The sequence below is a fragment of the Ovis canadensis genome, chromosome X (assembly GCF_042477335.2).
Source record: "Ovis canadensis isolate MfBH-ARS-UI-01 breed Bighorn chromosome X, ARS-UI_OviCan_v2, whole genome shotgun sequence".
Classification (NCBI taxonomy): domain Eukaryota; kingdom Metazoa; phylum Chordata; class Mammalia; order Artiodactyla; family Bovidae; genus Ovis; species Ovis canadensis.
The window spans coordinates 82687462-82710126 of record NC_091727.1 but is presented as its reverse complement, the minus strand read 5'-3'; the positions used below and the strand labels follow the sequence as shown (position 1 = coordinate 82710126).

The window sequence follows — 22665 nt, the reverse complement described above, 5'->3', positions numbered from 1 at the left end:
AATGGACAGTGCTAGGAAATACATGCATCTATATGTGCACACAGCCCTATATCTGTGTATATATAAGTTTTTCCCTGGAAAAAAAATTCACATTAATACTTCCAATTTCAATCCAAGACCGTAAGATTCATTTTATCCTTCCCCCATTCATGTTTGTAAGTCATTTCTCTGACACTTGACAAACCTGGCTTCCATTTCCGTCAATATATTTACTTACTTGCTACATCATTTGGCCCCAAACAAGGCCTTCATCCCAGCCCTGCTTCCTCAGACATGGCATGTACTTTGACATTTCCGAGTACCCACCTCCTCTCCCCACATTCCTGTTTTACAAATTACAACTCAGATTATCAGGTTAGAAAAAGAATTTCAAATGGTCATAACTGCATCAATGTAAATAGCTTAGAAGGGACACATGCTGAAGGCTAGCCTGTAAAAATACTCAAATCATCCTATTCCCCTCAGATTTTCTTTTTATCACTCTTGTTTCACAAAGTACGTACCATACCTCCTAGTTCCTTATTTAAAAGTTACAACTCTTTATTTTGCAATAATTACAGATTAACAGGAAGGTGCAAAAATAGTACAGGGAGTCCCAGTTTCCCCCGGGTAAGATCTTACACATAATTATAATCCAACTTCAAAACCAACATATTGACAATGGTACAATACTGCTGACTAGACTACAGACCTTATTTGGTTGCACCAGATTTTACATGCACTCATTTGTGGGTTTTTTTGTGTAGCTCTATATAGTTTTAGCACAGATACACATTCATGTAATCAGCACCACAATCAAGAAATAGAACTGTTCCATCAGCACAAAGGAACCGCTTGTGTTGTTACCCTTTATAATTACCCATATCTCATACCCCCTCCAGTCCCTGTCCCTGGAAACCATTAATCTATTCTTAATTTCTATATTTTTTTTCATTTCAAGAATTTAGAATGTTACACAAATGCAGTCATACAGTAGGTGACCTGTTGAGACTTTTTTCATTCATCGTAATACACTTGAGGTCCATCCAAGTTGTGTATATCAATATTCTGTTTCTTTACATTGCAGAATAGTATCCCATGGTGTGCATGGTTGGTTTAACTGCACACTCAACTGCAGGACATCTGGGTTGTTTCATTTGGGGCTATTACAAATGAAAGTGCTAATAACATCTGTATAGAAGTTTTTGTGCCAAAATAGGCTTTCATTTCTTTGGGATAGATGTCCAGATAAACAGTTGCTGGGTAATAAAATACATGTATGTTTAACTTTCGATCCCTGGGTCAGGAAAATCCTCTGGAGAAGAAAATGGCAACCCACTGCAGTATTCCTGCCTGGAGAATCTCTATGGACAGACGAGCCTGGCAGGCTACAGTCCATGGGGTCCAAAGAGTCAGACATGACTGAGCAGCTAACACTTTCATGTTTAAGTTTATTAGAAGTTTCCAAACTTTTTTTCAGAGTGGCTTACCATTTTACATTCCATTCAGCAAGGTATGAGATCTCCAATTTGTATGCTCAACAGCATCTGCTATTGTCACTATTTTTAAAAAATTCTGGCCACACCCTGAGGCATATGGGATCTTAGTTCCCCAACTAGGGATCAAACCCATGCCCCCAGCACTGAAAGGCAGAGTCTCAACCACTGAACTGCCAGGAAGTCCCCATTTTCATTATTATTTTCTTTAGCCATTCTGATAAGTACATAGTCATAATTCCTTGTGGTTTTAATTTGCATCCCCTGATTACTAATAAGATTCAGTATTTTCTCCTATGCTTGCTTGCCATCAACATTCCCTTTTCAGTGCTATATCTATTTATGTCTTCTGCTCATTTTCTAATTGTATTATTTTTTCTTCTTGACTTTATACAATATATTCTGGATTCATCGCCATAAATGGTTTGCAAGTGATTTCTGTCAATAACATCTTCCTCTTAAATTGTTTGCAGAGCAGAAGTTTTTCCTTTTGATAAAGTCCAGTGTATCAACTTTTTCCTTTTAGGACTGTGCTTTTGGGGTGAAGGCCAAGAGCTTGTTGCCTAGCCCAAGATCCTAAAAATTTCTCTATGATTTTTTTTCCCTAAAGGTTTTATAGTTTTACATCTTACACCTAACATCATGATACATTTTCAAATTTGTATATTGTATACAGTTTAGGTCAAAGTTCCTTTTCTTTGCCAACTGCACCAACATGATTTGTTGAAAAGACTATCCTTCCTCCGTTGAATTGCTTCTGTACCTTTGTCAAAATCGGTTGCGCTGTCTTGATCACTACAGCTTTATAGTAAATCTTGAAGTCAGGTAACATGAGTCCCCCCGATTTTTCTTCTTCAAAATGGATTTAGCCTAATTAATTTTATTCCTGGATATTTTCATCCTTCCTACAGGGAAAGAAAAGAATAGAGAAGCACTCTGGCTGTGGGAAATGAGGGAAAACACAACATTTAGACTACATATGCCCTAGGAAAGTTCATGACCTTTTCTGGGTTCTGCTCCTAAGAGATGAAATCTGACATCCAAATGATTATGGTACAGGTAGTTCTGGACTATACTTTGAAATGTGAAAAGCAATATTTAGGGAGAAACAGGAAGAAAAAACAAAAACCAACGCTTTGTCACTACTGTTGGGATTAGGACTTTGTCATCTTTCTAACGCCTTCAATTCCCACTGTAATTTCTAGTATGAGGTAGGCTTGGCTCTTTTCTGAAGACACACTTATCATTTGTGGTTACACATAGTAAGAAGGATGCAACAGAACTTTTTAAAGTGTGGTTTCTGTTACATCCTAAGTCCTAAATATTTCTGGAAAAACACATTTATATTATATTAGAAGTTCTTAGGGTCTAGGATCTCAATAGGAATTTGCTTCAAAGTCAAATATGCCAGAACTCATGTTTTTGCTCATAAAGAGCACCCACATAGATTCAACCTTTCCTAGGTATCTCAGAATACCTATTTTAGAGATCAGGAAGGAAGACACGAGATATATGCCTGTCAGTGGGGGCAAAAAGTAAAGGTAGAGTCACTTCTTTCCACTGACCCTCATGTACTTATTTACCTGTCCAATATAAGCATCCTTGGGGTCGCAAAGAGTCAGAAATGACTGAGCGACTGAACTGAACTGAACTGATAAGCATCCTAACTACAAAATCAAACATGAAATACTCTTCTTCCTTTAGCTCATTCCAGGGGGAAATGAACATTTGAGATATACTCCCCAGACATTTTATTATAGAATGTCCTTGCCAATGTACCTTCCACAGTCTTTAAAAAGCTTTCATATTCTTCTTAAATCACCCTGCATTTGCTCTGGGTAGGCCAATTCCAGGTAGGAGGGTTCATTAAGCCCTAAATGAAACTTTCTGGAAGATGTCTTGTGTTTGTTTATTACAGGCATAAGACATATCCATTAGGGTATAAAAAGAGCTGCTCCCTCATTTTCCTATGCATCCTGTATGTGAAATTGCAGACCGTGTTTAACACAAATTGGAAGAAAAGCATTTTACCGTGTTCTGTCTCCTGCTTTATTCTAGAGAAGAAAGTTCTTGCAGAAGCTCCTCCTTTTCTTGCTGCAGCTCCTGCACATGCTGTTGGTTTTGCTCCAGTCTGTCCTCCAACCACTGTAGTAGAGGTCCGCTGACCGCTGACATCTGACTGCACAGATTCTTGGTAAATACTTCAACAGAAACAAAACACAAGGACAACATTCCACCATCAGCAGCCCCACACCAGGGAGTACAGGAAGAAGGGGAAGGAGGAGAACATAGAAAACGTATAGTAGTAGAACTGGCAGACAGCTTTGGATGGGCAGCCAGGGGAAAGCAGGATAACTGAGCAAGGAAGATACCTATTCGGAGGCTACCCTGAACATCCCTGGACCCATAATCCAGAGGGAAACCTGCCTATTCAGAGAGCAGAAAGATAACCAGCTTTTCACTCTCATAGCGAAAGGGCTAAGACCTCCAAAAGGGTATCTTTCCCCAATTTTCAAGACTTCTTCACACTAATCCATAATCTATGCTGTCACCATAGATTGTGCTGTGCTTAGTCACTCAGTCATGTCTGACTCTTCGCAACCTCTTGGACTGTAGCCCACCAGGCTCCTCTGTCCACAGGGTTTCTCCAGGCCAGAATAACGAGTGGGTAGCCGTTCCCTTCTCCAGGGGATCTTCCCAACCCGGAGATCAAACCCCAATCTCCCATGTTGCAGGTGGATTCTTTACCTTCTGAGCCACCAGGGAAGCCCCATTACTCTTGCCTATTCTTGAATTTCATATAAATGCAACTATAAAGTACATAACAGTTTACATGACACTTCACTTGGCATAATGGTTTTGAGATTCATCAAGGTTGTTCATGTGATGATTTGATCATTTAGTCGCTAAGTCACATCCAACTCTTGCGACCCCATGGACTGTAGTCTGCCAGGCTCCTCTGTCCATGTGATTCTCCAGGCAAGAATACTGGAGTGGGTTGCCATTTCCTTCTCCATCATGTATCGGTAGTTTGTTCTTTTCATTTCTGAGCAATACTTTGTTGTATGGATGGATCACGCTTTGTTGATCCATTTGCCCACTGACAGACAGCTGGGTGTTTCCGCTTTTTGGCTACTGCAAATAATGCTGCTGCAAACATTCCAGTCTTCCTTTGGGTGGCATGTATAGTATTCAGTTGTCTGCAGGGTTCAATAGAAAAGTTGTGGGGGCAGGCTTAGCAAGTGGCAAAGCTCTTGAGAAAGAAAACTCCAGGGTAATTTGTACTCACCAATTCAGTTACTTCAGCTAAATCTGCTTCGGTCATGTGAGTATTTTACTGCTTATACTTTAGGGGAAAAAATCTTACCTGAGCCATTATGGATCTTGGTTACTGAGTCCAGATGTGTAAGGCTAAAGGGATAGGATAAAATAGATTAGTAGCAGAGCATCAGTTCATCTAATCTGGCTGGCACCAGTCTGCTGCCAGAACAGATAAATATGAATCATTTAACTTTCCATTGTTGTTAAATTTTTCATGATTGGGGGTATGTAGTTTCATTTCGAACATTGAAGTAATTCAAAGAAATAATCTGGAAATTACTGTCTCTCACTGAAGGCGTCACATAGGGGTTAACTTAGATGTTAATTTTTTTAGCAACTAAAAAATTATCTTTGCCCCAGGAGGATGCAAAGTGCACCAGGAGAGAAACAAGTGGTAAAGAGACTGTTATCATACAGAGTGAGAAACCTGATGACTGCAAACTACTGTAATGCTTTTTCATAAGAGAGCAAAAAAGCAAAGGGGGCTCGCAGGTTGAGCTGCCAAAGATGACAGGAGGAGAGGGAATGGGGACCAGGTCCTGAGAAGTAGAAAGATGAGCAGTGAGGGTCTCTACCTGTGGATCCTCCTATACGCATCTTGTTCTTCTTGGCACAAGATCTTGGGCAGCTCAACTGCTGACTCAAGACATACTTTCCCAATGGTTACGTGAGGTACAATATGAATTGGGATTTCAATTCTCTCATATCTGGAAGACAACCAGGTCGGGTCATGTCAGTTTTTGTTTCCAGCTTTATTGAGGTATCTTGAAGGCAGGAGAAGGGGACGACAGAGGATGAGATGGTTGGATGGCATCACCAACTCAATAGACATGAGTTTGAGTAAATTCTAGGAATTGGTGATGGGCCTGGCATGCTGCAGCCCATGGGGTCGCAAACAGACGCAACTGAGGGACTGAACTGAACTGATGCAAAGAGTTGATTCACTGGAAAAGACCCTGATGCTGGGAAAGATTGAAGACAGGAGAAGGGGATGACAGAGGCTGAGATGGTTGGATGGCATCACCAACTCGATGGACACGAGTTTAAGTAAACTCTGGGAATTGGTGATGGACAGGGAGGCCTGGCAAGCTACAGTCCATGCAGTTGCAAAGAGTCAGACACAACTGAGCGACTGAACAGAACTGACCTTATTGAGGTATAGTTGACAAATAATTGACAAACTATATAAGAAAGAAAGAAAGAACGTGAATTCACTCAGTCATGTCTGACTCTTTGCAACTCCATGGACTGTAGCCCACCAGGCTCCTCCATCCATGGAATTTTCTAGGCAAGAGTACTGGGGTGGGTTGCCATTTCCTTCTCCAGGGGATCTTCCCAACCCAGGGATCGAACCTGGGTCCCCTGCATTGCAGGCAGCACTTTACAGTCTGAGCCACCAGACAAATAATATATATATATATATATATATATATATATATATATATATATATAAAATTCTTATTTGTCTTATATACCTATACTTCTTAAGGTATACAAATTGACATTATGACATATATATATACACACACACATTGTGAAACGATCAACACACTCAAGTGCATTAACATATTTATCAGCTCACATAATTACCATTTTTGTGCTGATTTAACATTTAAGATCTCCCTTAACAAATTTCAAGTAGATACTCACCATGTTGACATTAGATCTCCCGAACTCGTACCCTTATACCAACACTTCCTCATTTTCCCCTCTACCACCCCTGCCATCACCATTCTCCTCTCTGTGTCTAGTAGTTTGATGGGTTTAGATTCCACATGTAAGAGCAGTTTTTTTTGTTCTTTGCTCAGTTGTGTCCAGCTCTTTGTGACCCCATGGACTGTAGCACAACAGGCTTCCCTGTCCTTCACTATCTCCCCAAGTCTGCTCAAACTCATGTCCATTGAGTTGGTGATGCTATCCAACCATCTCATCCTCTGTCGTCCCCTTCTCCTCCCACCTTCAATCTTTCCCAGCATCAGGGTCTTTTCCAATGAGTTGGCTCTTCACATCAGGTGGCCAAAGTATTGGAGCTTCAGCTTCAGCATCAGTCCTTCCAGGGAATATTCAGAGTTCACTGTCTTTAGGATTGACTGTTTCATCTCCTTGCTGTCCAAGGGACTCTCAAGAGGCTTTTCCAGTACCAAAATTTGAAAGCATCTATTCTCTGGTGCTCAGCCTTCTTTATGGCCCAACTCTCACATCTGTACATAACTAATGGAAAAAACTATAGCTTTAACTATATGGATCTTTGTCAGCAAAGTGATGTCTGCTTTTTAATATGCTGTCTAGGTTTGTCATAGCTTTCCTTCCAAGGAGCAAGAGGTCTTTTAATTTCATGGGTGCAGTCACCATCTGCAGTAATTTTGGAGCCCAAAAAACAAAATCTGTCACTGCTTCTACTTTTATCCTATTTGTCATGAAGTGATGGGACTGGATGCCATGATCTTCGTTTTTGGAAAGTTGAGTTTTAAGCCAGCTTTTCCACTATCCTCTTTCTCCCTTGCCAAGAGGCTCTTTAGTTCCTCTTCATTTTCTGCCATTAGAGTTGTATCATCTTGTTGATGGGCTTCCCCAATGGCTCAGCAGGTTAAGAATCCGTCTGCAATGTAGGAGACACAGGTTCGATCCCTGGGTCAGGAAGATCCCCTGGAGAAGGAAATGGCAACCCACTCTAGTATTCTTGCCTGGAAAAGTCAATGGACAGAGGAGCCTGACTGGCTACAGTCCAAAGGGTTGCAAAGAGTCAAACACAACTAAGCACACAGGCATCTTGTTGATATTTCTCACAGCAGTCTTGATTTCATCTTGTATTTCATCCAGCCTGGCAAGTGAGTACATGCATTGCAGTATTTGTCTTTCTCAGACTTATTTCACTCAGCATAATGTAGTCGAGGTTCATCCATGTTGTTGAAAATGGTATGTATATACACAGATGCAGACATATACCACATTTTCTTTATCCATTTATCCACTGACATACATTTAGGTTGTTTTCATTCCTTGACTACTGTGAGTAATTCTGCGATGAACATGGGACCCCAGATATTATTCTGAGACCCTGATTTCACTTCCTTTGGATATATACCAAGAAGTTGGTAAGTTTTTAATGCTGAGTTGTCATAATCGGAAGTTTTCTACAGTTTTAATAGAAATTTTTGGACACGGTATGCTTCAAACATTAAACATTCCTATGACTCATTTAGTAACTCCAAAGGGGATATGGTTCAAACTGAGCTCATGTGGGGAGCAATTTGGAAGTACATTTGCAGAGCCAGTATTCTCATAGAAAATAAAGTCCTTATACTCATTCCCCAGACAAGGGAAACAGCTTATTAATATTGTTTTCAGAAAGTTGCCAATGAGGTGGAACACACTGATCACAAAGCCTGGGGGAAGAGGAACTAGAGACTCTTCAATGGCTCCATCAGCTTTGTTACGTGGAAGGGATTACTTATATAAATAATCACTTGTTCTAATTCAGTGTTCACCTGATTTCCCATTTTCTCCCCTGGAAGGAAATAGGTACATAATATACAAATATTTCCATTTTCATGCTAGAGTAGGCTTGTTACTCCAAGGCCAACCGATCTACCTCTAAATACTTCTCACCCTGAATACACCTAATCTCCACCTAACAGTGGGTTCAATGGAGCATCCAAAATTGAGGGTCCCTGGCACTATGTGACTTCATTGGCCCAGGGTGGTACCTCAACATAAAATCTAGCTCCCTTCTCTCTCTTTCCCACCCAGCAGAATATATCTGGCCCCCTTACCAATTCTCTTCAAAATAACATTAGATCTCTGAGCCAGAGCAATTCAGCAAGTAGAACAAATAAAGGTATCCAAACTGGAAAAAATGAAGTCAAACTCTCTCTGTTTGCAGAAGCATTAATCTTATATGTAGAAAACCATTAATATTCCCCCATCACCTCACCCCCCAAAACCTATTATGGCTGCACATCTGAAAGCTCTAGATGGGAAACCCTTCCTGGCCACAGGCACATTCTTGTGGCTTGAAGAGATTCTTGGCTTCTAGCAGCCTAACTCCTGTCTCTGTCTCCGTCTTCATGTGGCCTCCAATATCTGTGCATTTGGGAGGTGATTAGGCCATGAGGTTGGAGCCCTCATGAATGGGGTCAATTAGCATCTTTGTAAAAGAGGGTATTTTTCAATAATCTCTCTTCTGCTCTTTGGATCTCTGATCCTTTCACCAATGCCACCTGTCTTGATTATTATAGCTTAATAGCAGCTCAGTATCTATCTGGGAATGTGATTCCTCCAAATTTATAATGTTTCACCAGATCTTTTTGGCTATTAAGGTTCTTTTGCCCTTTCATAAAATTTTAGAATAGCAGGTCTGATCTCAGAATAATTTTTTTTTACTTTGAAAGTTTTATTGGCTCATAAGACCTATGCAGATAAAAGAAATACCCAAAACACTATGCAGTATTAAACCACAATTATATTTTTTTCTGCTGGGAATTTGATTGCTATTAAATCTACAGCTTTGGAGAGAATTGATATGTTTGCTGCTCTGACTCTTCTAACCCATGAACACAGTAAATCTATTGATTTATATCTTTGATTTTATTCATGAGTTTTTGAATTATTCAACATACAAATCCTGTATGTGTTCCTTTTATAGCATAAAACATGACTATATGAGTTTAGCAGGGTCATAAAGTACAAGATAAACACAGACACAGATCAGTTTCTATATGCTATCAACGAACATCTGTACATGGAAGTTTAAAAAAATGTCATTCAAAATATCTCTCCACAAAATGAAGTATATATAGGTTGTTTCCACGTCTTTTTTGTTGTTCAGTCACTCAGTCATGCCCGATTCTTTGCAACCCCCTGGACTGCAGCATGCCGGGCTTGCCTGTCCTTCACTGTCTCCCAGAGTTTCCTCAAGCTCATGTCCATCAAGTCGATGATGCCATCCAACCATCTTATCCTCTGTCACTGTCATCTCCTCCTGCCCTCAATCCTTCCCAGCATCAGGGCCTTTTCAAATGAGTTGGCTCTTTGCATCAGGTGGCCAAAGTATTAGAGCTTAAACTTCAGTCCTTCCAATGAATATTCAGGATTTATTTCCTTTAGGATTCATTGGTTTGATCCCCTTGCTATTCAAGGGACTCTCAAGAGTCTTCTCCAACAACACAGTTCAAAAGCAGCAATTTGTCTGCGCTCAGACTTCTTTATGGTTCAACTCTCACATCCATACATGACTAATGGAAAAAACATAACTTTGACTATATGGACCTCTATCAGCACATTGATGTCTCTGCTTTTTAATATGCTGTCTAGGTTTGTCATTGCTTTTCTTCCAAGGAACAAGCATCTTTTAATTTAATGGCTGCAGTCACCATCTGCAGTGATTTTGGAGCCCAAGAAAATAAAGTCTGTCTCAGTGTTTCCATTTTTTCTCCAACAATTTGCCATGAAGTATGGCACTGGATGCCAAGATTTTAGTTTTCTGAAATGTTGAGTTTAAGCTAGATTTTTCACTCTCCTCTTTTACCTTCCCTGGTGGCTCAGACGGTAAAGCATCTGCCTGCAACGCGGGAGACCTGGGTTCGATCCCTGGGTCGAGAAGATCCCCTGGAAAAGGAAACAGCAATCCACTCCAGCACTCTTGCCTGGAAAATCCCATGGACAGAGGAGCCTGATAGGCTACAGTCCATGGGGTTGCAAAGAGTCAGACATGACTGAGCGAATTCACTTTCACTTTCTTTGACCTTCGTCTCAAGGCTCTTTAGTTCCTCTTCACTTTCTGCCATTAGAGTGTTGTTATCTGCATATCTGAGGTTACTGATATTTCTCCTGGAAATCTTGATTCCAGCTTGTGCTTCATCCAGCTTGGCATTTCACATAATGTACTCTGCATATAAGTTAAATAAGCAGGGTGACAATATACAGCCATGATGTACTCCTTTCCCAATTTGGAACCAGTTTGTTCCATGTCTGGTTCTAACTGTTGCTTCTTGACCTGCATACAGGTTTCTCAGGAAAGGAGCAAGGTGGTCTGGTATTCCCATCTCTCTAAGAATTTTCCACAGTTTGTTGTGATCCACAAAGTGAAAGGCTTTCACGTAGTCAATGAACCAGAGCAGATGGTTTTCTGGAATTCCCTTGCTTTTTCTATGATCCAACAGACGTTGGAAACTTGATCTCTGGTTCCTCTGCCTTTTCTAAATCCAGCTTGAACATCTGGAAGTTCTTGGTTCACATGCTGTTCAAGCCTAGTTTGAAGGATTTTGAGCATGACCTTGCTAGCATCTGAAATGAGTGCAATTGTGTGGTAGTTTGAACATTCTTTGGCATTGCCCTTCTTTGAAATTGGAATGAAAAGTAACCTTTTCCAGTCCTCTGGCCACTACTGAGTATTCCAAATTTGCTGGCATATTGAGTGCAGCACTTTAACAGCATCATCTTTTAGAATTTGAAATAGCTCAACTGGAATTCCATCACCTTCCTAAGGCCCACTGTCTTCACATTCCAGCATGTCTGGCTCTAGGTGAGTGATCACACCATCGTGGTTATCTGGGTCATTAAGATCTTTTTTGTACATTTCTTCTGTGTATTCTTGCCACCTCTTCTTAATCCCTTCTGCTTCTATTAGGTCCTTGGCATTTCTGTCCCTTATTGTGCCCATCTTTGCATGAAATGTTCCCATGGGATCTCTGATTTTCTTGAAGAGATCTCTAGTCTTTCCCATTTTATTGTTTTCCTCTATTTCTTTGCAGTGATCACTGAGGAGGGCATTCTTATCTCTCCTTGCTGTTCTTTGGAACTCTGCATTTAGATGGTATATATTTCCTTTTCTCCTTTGCCTTTTGCCTCTCTCCTTTTCTCAGCTATTTGTAAGGCCTCCTCAGACAACCATTTTGCCTTGTTGCGTTTCTTTTTCTTTGGGATGGTTTTGATCACTGCCTCCTCTACAGTGTTACAAACCTCTGTCCATAGTTCTTCAGGCACTCTACTACGTCTAATCCTTTGAATCTATTTTTCAGTTCCACTGCATAATCATAAGGGATTTGATTTAGGTTATACCTGAATGGCTTAGTGGTTTTTCCTACTTTTTTCAATTTAAGTCTGAATTTTGCAATAAGGAACTCATGATCTGAGCCATAATCTTGGCTATTTTGAATAATGCTGTTATGAACATGGGTGTGCAAATATCTCTTTGAGATTCTGTTTTCAATGCTGTTGGATATACACAAGAGACTTTGCTGGTCATATGGCAGTTCTTGTTTTGTTTTGTTTTTTTGAGGACCTTCTGTATTCTTTTCCATACTGACTACACCATTTTACATTCCCACCAACAGAGCACAAGGGTTTCAGCTTCTTCACATCCTCACCACACATCTGTTCTTTACTGTGTTTTTGATAATGGCCATCCTAATGCATGTGAAGTAATGTCTCACAGTGGTTTTGATTTGCATTTTTTACTGATTAGTGATGTTGAGCATCTTCTCAGGTTTGTTGGTCATTTGTTTATCTTCTTTGGAGAAATGTCTACTTAAGTCCTTTGTCTATGTTTAAATTATTTTGTCATTCAGGTGTAGGAATTCTCTATATATTCTGGATATTAACATCTTATCAGATACAGGATTTGAAAATATTTTCTCCCATTCTCCCTTTTCAATTATTTCCTTTGATGATCAAAGCTTTTAAGGTTAATGTAGTATGTTCGTCTGTTTTTCCTTTTGTAACCTGTGCTTTTGGTATAATATCTAAGAGTGAAAGTGAAAGTGAAGTCCCTCAGTCATGTCCAACTCTTTGCAACCCCATGGACTGTAGCCTACCAGGCTCCTCCATCCATGGGATTTTCCAGGCAAGAATACTGGAGTGGGTTGCCATTTCCTTCTCCAGGAGATCTTCTTGACCCAGGGATTGAACCCTGGTCTCCCACATTGTAGGCAGATACTTTACCATCTGAGCCACCAGGGAAGTCCCCTAGTAGAAGTCATTGCCAAATTAGATTTCATGAGCTTTCCTCATTTTCTTCTGGGACTTTTATAGTTCTCGGTCTTACATTTCTGTTTTTATTCCATTTGAGTTAATTTTTGCATATTATATAAGGTAGGGACCCACCTTGATTCTTTTGTATGCAACTCTCTAGTTTCCCTAGCGTCATTTATTGAAGAGAATGTCCTTTTCCCATCATGTTCTTTTTTTAATTAACGTTCTCTTTGTAAATTTATTTATTTGTTTTTGGTTGCTGCACATAGGCTTTTCCCTAGCTGTGTTGAGCAAAGGCTACTCTCTGTTTTTTCGGTGTGCAGGCTTCTCGATGGGGTGGCTTCTCTTATTGTAAAGCACAGACTCTAGGTACAAGGGCTTCAGTAGTTGGGGCATAGGGGCTCAGCTGCTCCAAACCATGTGGAATCTTCCCAGACCAAGGATCGAACCCATGTCACCTGCACTGGCAGGTGGATTCTTATCCATGGTACCACCAGGGAAGTCCATCACATCAAGTATTCTTGGAACCTTGGTCAAAGATCATTTGACCACATATATGACAGTTTAATTTGGGACTTATTATTCTGCTCCTTTGATCTTTATGTCCGTTTTTATGCTGGTACAACACTGTTCTGATTCCTGAGGCTTTTTAATAAGTTTTGAAATGACGAAGTGTGAGATTTCAGATTTCATTCTTTTTAAAAATTGTTTTGGCCACTCAGGGTCCCTGGAGATTCCATATGAATTTTAGGATCGGTTTTTCTATTTCTGTAAACAAACAAAAACCAGCGCTGTTGGGATTTTGATAGTGATTGCACTAATTCTGTGAATCACTTGTTTATGGTCCAACTCTCATATCCATACATGACTACTGGGAAAACCATAACTTTGACTATATAGACCTTTGTCAGCAAGTGATCTTAGATTTTTAATATGCTGTCTCATTTTGTCATAGGTTTCCTTCCAAGGAGCAAACATCTTTTAATTTCATGGCTGCAGTCACCGTCTGCAGTGCTTCTGGAGCTCGAGAAAATAAAATCTGTTACTGCTTCCACTTTTTCCTCTTCTATTTGCCATGAAGTGATGGGACCAGATGCCATGATCTTAGTTTTTTGAATGTTGAGCTGTTAGGCCAGCTTCTTCACTCTCCTCTTTCACTTTCATCAAGAGGCTCTTTAGTTCCTCTTCACTTTCTGCCATAAGGGTGGTGTCATCTGCATAGCTGAGGTTCTTGATATTTCTCCTGGCAATCTTGATTCCAGCTTGAGCTTCATCCAGCCTGGCATTTTGCATGATGTATTCTGCATATGCTCTGATTTTCTGTATTTTGTTAGATTTGGAAAGTTGTGCTTTTCTAGGAATGAATCCATTTAACTTACATTCTTCATAATATATTCTTATCCTTTCAAAATATGTAAGATTACAAGTGATTTTCCCTTTTTCATTCTCTATATTTGTAAGTTTATGCTCTGTATTTTTTCCTTGATTGGTCTTCCTGGGGGCTTATTAATTTGATTGCTCTCTTTGAAAGAACCAAAAACCTATAAATGTCCCTCTAAGTAGCCATTTAGTTGCATCCCAAATGTTCCTTTTTTACAAAAATGATCATTCAGCTCAAAATATTTTCTGATTTCCCTTCTGATTTATTCTTTGATTCATAGGGTATTTGTAAGTATATTATTAAACCTCAAAACATTGGATGACTTCACACACAAGATGAAATAAATACATACTATCCTTATCTTGCACTGAATTCAACTCTAAAACCCAGACAGAATTCCAGGCCTAGCTACTTGTGAACTCTGCAAAGAAATAATAACAGGTGGATTAGGAAAGGACACCAAAATTCAAAATACCATACAAGCCATGGATATAAACAAGACTTAAGAACTTACAATGTAATATCCAAAATAATCAAACTAGGAACTGAAATTACTCAACATATAAAGAACCACAGAAATCTCATCGTGCATGGAAGAAGATAATGAACAGACACAAAAAAGCAAAATGAAACATATGCTGGAAATATCTGACAAAACTTTAAAGCAGCCATTATGAGACAGAATCACTAACCTGTATTTTTAGAAATCAGCGTAATGGTTCCCTTTGGAAAGGAGCAAACGCTTAGCAAGACACAGAGGGCTTCTGGGGAGCTAGTAAGTTTCTATTTCCTGATATATATTTTAGCATTATAGGCACATTCATGACCTGTGTTGAGGTTGTGTAGGTATCTTTATGCAAACTGATTGAGCTGGACACATAATTAGTGTGCTTTTCTGTCTCTGTGTTACACTTGCACTGAAAAGCTAAAATCAACAAACCAAACTAAGGTTATGAAGAAGCTCTAGAGTTTGCTAGAACTCGTAAGTCAGAATAGAGTTTTGAACTCTACAGCTGAAGGGATTCTATTTACTTCTCAGAAGGAGTACGTAACTGGGTTGATATTGAAGGTTGACAGGTATCAGAGAAGAATTCTTAAATTTGAGCTTTGTCCTCAAAGATGAGTGTTAGCCAGGAAATGGCTGGAGAAACAGGCAAACAATGAAGGGCTTCAGGTTTGAGGGTTGTTTTTTTTTTTTTTTTTTTGATATTATGGATGAGGACCATTTCAGAAAAGCTATAGCATAGATACCAAATAGAAGGAATACAATACCAAATAGACAGGAATACGATGGGTGGGTAAAATGAAAACTAAAATTAAACCACTTTTTAACAAATAATGAAAATAAAATACTGCTACTATCCTAGCACGGGATATACTTAAAGCTGAGACTAGTGGAAATTCATAGCCTTAAGCACTTACATCAATAAAAATGAAAGACAAAAAATACATTAAATAAATTCCAAACCCTAAAGGTTAAGATAAAGTTCAAGAAAATAACCAAAATAAAACATAAGGAAATAAAATTCAGAAGATTTGAAAAAAAAAACATAAAGGAAATAATGAGAGATAAAGTAAAAATTTGTGAGAATGTGAGTAGGAACAAACAAACTAATACATAAAAATGATTGTTTTGGGGGAAATTAACAATGACTAGGGGGAGGTAACTACTGAAATAGAAGAGATTTAAAATACCATAAGAGACTCTCTGGTAGATAGATTTCTATGCAAAAAAAATTTGAAAATTAGACAAAATGAATAAGTTCTTAAGAAAATACAGGTCAATAAAAATTGACCTCATTAGGAAAAAAGGCATAAATAGATCTATTGCCATAAAACAGAGGAACTATCCCAACAAAGCATGATATAGAAATCTAAACCTAATAATACAAAAAAAATCCAAAAAATTATCACTTATAACTTGATACAAAAGCAAAAACTAAAAATATTGGCAAAAACATCCCAATAACACATTAGGAAAACCTCACAGGATATTTTCCCAGGAAGCCAAGCTTGGTTCAATAGTAGGAAATCTATCAATATAATATACCATATTAACATATTTAAAGAAAGCCTGCGTTACCTTCATAGGTCCTAAAAAGCTTAACAGAACTCAATAGTCATTCCTGAATAAACACAGGAAAAAAAAAGGTAATTATAAAGGATTTATGGATATTTTCTTAATTTGCTGTTCAGTCGCTAAGTTGTGTCTGACTCCTTCTGACCCTGTGGAATGAAGCACAAAAGCCTTACCTGTCCTTCACCATCCCCCAATGTTTCCTCAAACACAAAACAATTGAGTTGGTGATGCCATCAAACCATCTCATCCTCTGCCGTCCCCTTCTTCTCCTGCCTTCAATCTTTCCCAACATCTGGGTCTTTTCCAGTGAGTCAGTTCTTCACATCACATGGCTGAAGTATTGGAGCTTCAGCTTCAGCATCAGTTCTTCCAATGAATAATCAGAATCTATTTCCTTTAGGAATGATTGGTTTGATCTCCACGCTGTCCAAGTACTTTCAAGAGTCTTCTCCAACATCACAGTTCAAAAAAATCAATTCTTCGGCACACAACCTTCTTTATAGTCCAACTTTTACATTCATAAATGACTACAGGAAAAACCAAAGCTTTGATTATTTGCCCCTTCGTTGGCAAAGTGATGTCTCTGGTTTTTAATACATGGTGTAGGTTTGTCACAGCTTTACTTCCAAGGAACAAGCATCTTTTAATTTCATGGCTGCAGTTACCATCTGCAGTGAGTTTGGAGCCCAAGAAAATAAACTCTGTCACTGTTTCCATTTTTTCCCCAACTCTTTGCCATGAAGTGATGGGACTGGATACCAAATCTTTGTTTTTTGAATGTTGAATTTTAAGCCAGCATTTTCATTCTCGCACCTTTACCAAGAGGCTCTTTAGTTCGTCTTTGTTTACTGCCATTAGGGTGGTGTCACCTGCATATCTGAGATTGCTGATATTTCTTTTGGCAATCCTGATTCCAGCTTCTGATTCATCTAGCATAGCACTGCTCATGATGTACTCTGCAAAGAAGTGAAATAAGCAGGGTGACAATATACAGCCTTGACATACTCCTTTCCCAAATTTGAACGACTTCATTGCCCGATGTCAGGTTCTAACTGTTCCTTCTTGACCTGCATACAGGTTTCTCAGGAGGCAGCTAAGGTGACCCTTAAAAATTTTCCACAGTTTGTTGTGATCCAGACAGCCAAAGGCTTTCACGTAGTCAAAGAAGGAGAAATAGATGTTTTTCTGAAACTCCCTTTCTTTTCTCTATGAGCCAATGGATGTTGGAAATTTGATCTCTGGTTCTTCTCCCTCTCATAATCCAGCTTGTATATCTGGAAGTTCTTGGTTCACATGCTGTTCACGCCTAGCTTGAAGGATTTTGAGCATGACCTTGCTAGCAAGTGAAATGAGTGCAATTTGTGCAGTAGTTTGAACATTCTCTGGCATTCTCTTTCTTTGGGATTGGAATGAAAACTGATCTTTTCCAGTCCTGTGGCCACTGCTGAGTGCTCTAAATTTGCTGGCATATTGAGTGCAGCACTTTAACAGCATTAATCTTTTCGGATGTGAAATAGCTCAGCTGGAATGGCATCATCTCCACTAGCTCTGTTCATAGTAATGCTTCCTAAGGCCCACTTGACATTGCATTCCAGGATGTCTGGCTCTAGGTGAGTGATCACACCACTGTGATTCTCTGGGTCATGAAGATCTTTTTTGTGTAGTTCTTCTGTGTATTCTTGCCAGCTCTTCTGCATGGCATGGCTCATAGTCTCAGTGAGTTACATAAGTGTGTGATCCATGTGATCATTTTGGCACCTTTCCTGTGATTGTGGTTTTCAATCTGTCTGCTCTTTGATGGATGAGGATAAGAGACTTGTGCAAGCTTCCTAACGTGAGGGGCTGGCTGTGGGTCTTACTCTGGTGGGCAGGATCATATTTAGTAAATCTTTAATACAATTTTCTGCTGATGTGTGGGGTTGTGTTCCCTCCCTATAGTTTGGCATGAGGCGGCCCAGTCCTGGAGTCTGCAGTCTTCATGGTAGGGCTATAGGCTCTAGGATTCGATCCTTGGTTCAGGAAGAGCGCAACCCACTCCAGTATTCTTGTCTGGAGAATCCAATAGACAGAAAAGCCTGGTGGGCTACAGTCCACGGGGTCGCAAAGAGACTGACATGACTGAAGTGACTTAGCACAGCACAAGACTCTCTGGCAGATATGTGGTGTGACTGTAACATGATTGTACCCATCCTAACATCTCATTGTGGTTTCTCCTTTGTCTCTGGATATGAGGTATTTATTTTTTGGCAGGTTCCAACATCCTCCTGTCTGTCAATGGTTGTTCACCAGCTAGTTGTGATTTTGGTGTTCTCGCAGGAGATGAACTCACGTCCATCTACTCCACCACCTTCAGTTGCTTAATTTTCTTAATAGGAAACCATATGTATCACTCCAGTCGTGTCCTACTCTTTGTGACCCCATGAACTGCAGCATGCCATGCCTCCCTGTATATCACCAACTCCCAGAGTTTACCCAAACTCATGTCCATTGAGTTGGTGATGCCATCCAACCATCTCATCCTCTGTCATCCCCTTCTCCTCCTGCCCTCAATCTTTCCTAGCATCCGGGTCTTTTCAGTGACGCAGCTGTTTGTGTCAGGTGGCCAAAGTATTGGAGTTTCAGCTTCAACATCAGTCCTTCCAATGAATATCCAGGACTGATCTCCCTTAGGGTGGACTGGTTGGATCTCCTTGCAGTCCAAGGGACTCTCAAGAGTGTTCTCCAACACCACAGTTCAAACATCAATTCTTTGGCACTCAGCTTTCTTATTTAACAGTGAAATACTACAGGAATTTACACCAAGATGAGAAACAAAGTAAGACTGCCTACTATTTTCCAGTGTTATATAAATATAAAGGAGATACTAGGCAATGCAGTAGCACCTAAGACAGTCAATCAGATGCACAAGAACTGGAGAAGTAAAACAATTTCTATTTACAGGTGAGACATAATATTTATCCGGAAAGCTCTAGAGAATCAAATGTAAAATTAACCCAAGGAATGAAATAATTAAGGATCATAAAAAATGTTAATGCAGAAATAATAGCCTTCAAACATACAACTAAAAGAGTCATGGTGGGAAAAACAAACCCATTCAAAATGCAAACAAAAGAATCACATGTGCAACAAAATTTGAGATCTGCTGTGTTAGAACACACAGCATCCTTTGCTGTCAGGCTGTTTCTTCTACCTGGAGTTTCCCCCCTATTTTCACTTGATTAATTTCTACTCCACCTTCATAGATCCCAGCCCCCCTCATAGTGAAGGGTCTCGCATAACTCAATGAACCTATGAGCCATGCCATACAGGGCCACCCAAGATGGACAGATCACAGTGAAGAGTTCTGAAACAATGTGGTCCACTGGAAAAGGGAATGGCAAACCACTCCAGTATTTTGCCATGAGAACACCATGAGTACTATAAGGCAAAAAGATATGACTCCAGAAGACGAGCCACCCACGTCAGAAGGTGTCCAATATGCAACTGGGGAAGAGCAAAGGGCAATTACTAACAGCTACAGAAAGAATGAACACCTTAAGAAAGACTTCCTCAGTGATCATTGTAAAGAAATAGAGGAAAACAATAGAATGGGAAAGACTAGAGATCTCTTCAAGAAAATTAGAGATAGCAAGGGAACATTTCATGAAAAATGGGCTCAATAAAGGACAAAAATGGTATGGACCTAACAGAAGCAGAAGATATTGAAAAGAGGTGACAAGAATACACAGAGGAACTGTACAAAAAAAGATCTTCACGATCCAGATAATCACAATAGTGTGATCACTCACCTAGAGCCAGAAATCCTGGAATGTGAAGTCAAGTGGGCCTTAGGAAGCATCACTACGAGCAAAGCGAGTGGAAGTGATGGAATTCCAGTTGAACAAATTCAAATCCTAAAAGATGATGCCGTGAAAGTGCTGCACTCAATATGCATGCAAATATGGAAATTCAGCAGTGGCCACAGGACTGGAAAAGGTCAGTTTTCATTCCAATCACTAAGAAAAGCAATGCCAAAGAATGCTCAAAGTGTCACACAATTGCACTCATCTCACACGCTAGCAAAGTAATGTTCAAAATTCTCTAAGCCAAGCTTCAGTAATACGTGAACTGTGAACTTCCAGATGTTCAAGCTGCTTTTAGAAAAGGCAGAGGAACCAGAGTTCAAATTGACAGCCTCCATTGGATCGTCAAAAAAGCAAGAGAGTTCCAGAAAAACATATATTTCTGCTCTATTGACTATGACAAAGCCTTTGACTGTGTGGATCACAATAGACTGGAAAATTTTTCAGATGTGAATACCAGACCACCTGACCTGCCTCTTGACAAATCTGTATGCAGGTCAAGAAGTAACAGTTAGAACTGGACATGAAACAATGGACTAGTTCCAAACAGGAAAAGGAATAAGTCAAGCTGCATACTGTCACCCTGCTTATTTAACTTATATGCAGAGTACATCAGGAGAAATGCTGGGCTGGATGAAGCACAAGCTAGAATCAAGACTGCCGGGAGAAATATCAATAACCTCAGATATGCAGATGACACCACCCTTATGGTAGAAAGTGAAGAAGAACTAAAGAGTCTCTTGATGAAAGTGAAAGAGGAGAGTGAGAAAGTTGGCTTAAAGGTCAACATTCAGAAAACTAAGATCATGGCAACTGGTCCCATCACTTCATTGCAAATAGATGGAAAAACAGTGGAAACAGTGGCAGACTTTATTTTGGGGGGCTCCAAAATCACTGCAGATGGTGACTGCAGCCATGAAATAAACAGACACTTACTACTTGGAAGAAAAGTTATGACCATGAATTTCACCTTTTTCTCAAGTGCAGATGGAACCTTCTCCAGGATAGATCACATCCTGGGCCATCAATCTAGCCTTGGTAAATTCAAAAAAAATTGAAATCATTCCAAGTATCTTTTCTGACCACAATGCAGTGAGATTAGATCTCAATTACAGCAGAAAAACTATTAAAAATTCCAACATATGGAGGCTGAACAACACACTGCTGAATAACCAACAAATCACAGAAGAAATCAAAAAAGAAATCAAAATATGCATAGAAATGAATGAAAACACAACAACCCAAATCCTGTGGGACAATGTAAAAGCAGTGCTAAGGGGAATGATAATAGCAATACAGGCACTAAAGAAACAAGAAAAAAGTCAAATAAAGAACCAAACTCTACACCTAAAGCAATAGAAAAGGAAGAAATGGAGAACCCCAGGGTTAATAGAAGGAAAGAAATCTTAAAAATTAGGGCAGAAATAAATGCAAAAGAAACAAAAGAGACCATAGCAAAAACCAACAAAGCCAAAAGCTGGTTCTTTGAGAGGATAAATAAAATTGACAAACCATTAGCCAGACTCATCAAGAAACAAAAGGAGAAAAATCAAATCAATAAAATTAGAAACGAAAATGGAGAGATCACAACAGACAACACAGAAATACAAAGGATCCTAAGAGACTACTATCAGCAATTATATGCCAATAAAATGGACAACCAGGAAGAAATTGACAAATTCTTAGAAAAGTACAACTTTCCAAAACTGAACCAGGAAGAAATAGAAAATCTTAACAGACCCATCACAAGCACAGAAATTGAAACTGTAATCAGAAATCTTCCGGCAAACAAAAGCCCAGGTCCAGACGGATTCACAGTTGAATTCTACCAGAAATTGAGAGAAGAGCTAACACCTTTCCTACTCAAACTCTTCCAGAAAATTTGCAGAGGTAGGTAATCTCCAAAACTCATTCTATGAGGCCACCATCACCCTAATACCAAAACCTGACAAAGATGCCACAAAAAAAGAAAACTACAGGCCAATATCACTGATGAACATAGATGCAAAAATCCTTAACAAAATTCTAGCAATCAGAATCCAACAACACATTAAAAAGATCATACACCATGACCAAGTGCATTTTATTCCAGGGATGCAAGGATTCATTATCTGCAAATCAATCAATGTAATACACCACATTAACAAACTGAAAAATAAAAGCCATATGATTATCTCAATAGATGCAGAGAAAGCCTTTGACAAAATTCAACATCCATTTATGATAAAAACTCTCCAGAGAGCAGGAATAGAAGGAACATTCAGCAACATAATAAAAGCTATATATGTCAAACCCACAGCAAACATTGTCCTCAATGGTGAAAAATTGGAAGCATTTCCCCTAAAGTCAGGAACAAGACAAGGGTGTCCACTCTCACCACTACTATTCAACATAGTTTTGGAAGTTCTGGCCACAGCAATCAGAGCAGAAAAAGAAAGAAAAGGAATCCAAATTGGAAAAGAAGTAAAACTCTCACTGCAGATTACATGATCCTCTACATAGAAAACCCTGAAGACTCCACCAGAAAATTATTAGAGCTAATCAATGAATATAGTAAAGTTGCAGGATGTCAAACCAACACACAGAAATCCCTTG

The 22665-nt window shown here is 39.4% G+C and overlaps 1 protein-coding gene across 1 annotated transcript in view; it reads right to left on the bottom strand.

Annotated features, from left to right (window-relative positions):
- Nucleotides 1-515: 515 nt before the first annotated feature.
- Nucleotides 516-22665, bottom strand: part of BRCC3 (BRCA1/BRCA2-containing complex subunit 3) — a 73716-nt gene continuing 51566 nt past the window's right edge. The window contains exons 9-12 of the mRNA XM_070291937.1: nucleotides 5372-5503; nucleotides 4843-4886; nucleotides 3507-3676; nucleotides 516-2380 (exon numbers count right to left, since the gene is read on the bottom strand). Of these exons, the coding sequence (XP_070148038.1) occupies nucleotides 3525-3676; nucleotides 4843-4886; nucleotides 5372-5503 (328 nt within the window). The 3' untranslated portion in view covers nucleotides 516-2380; nucleotides 3507-3524. The remainder of the gene's footprint in view (nucleotides 2381-3506; nucleotides 3677-4842; nucleotides 4887-5371; nucleotides 5504-22665) is intronic.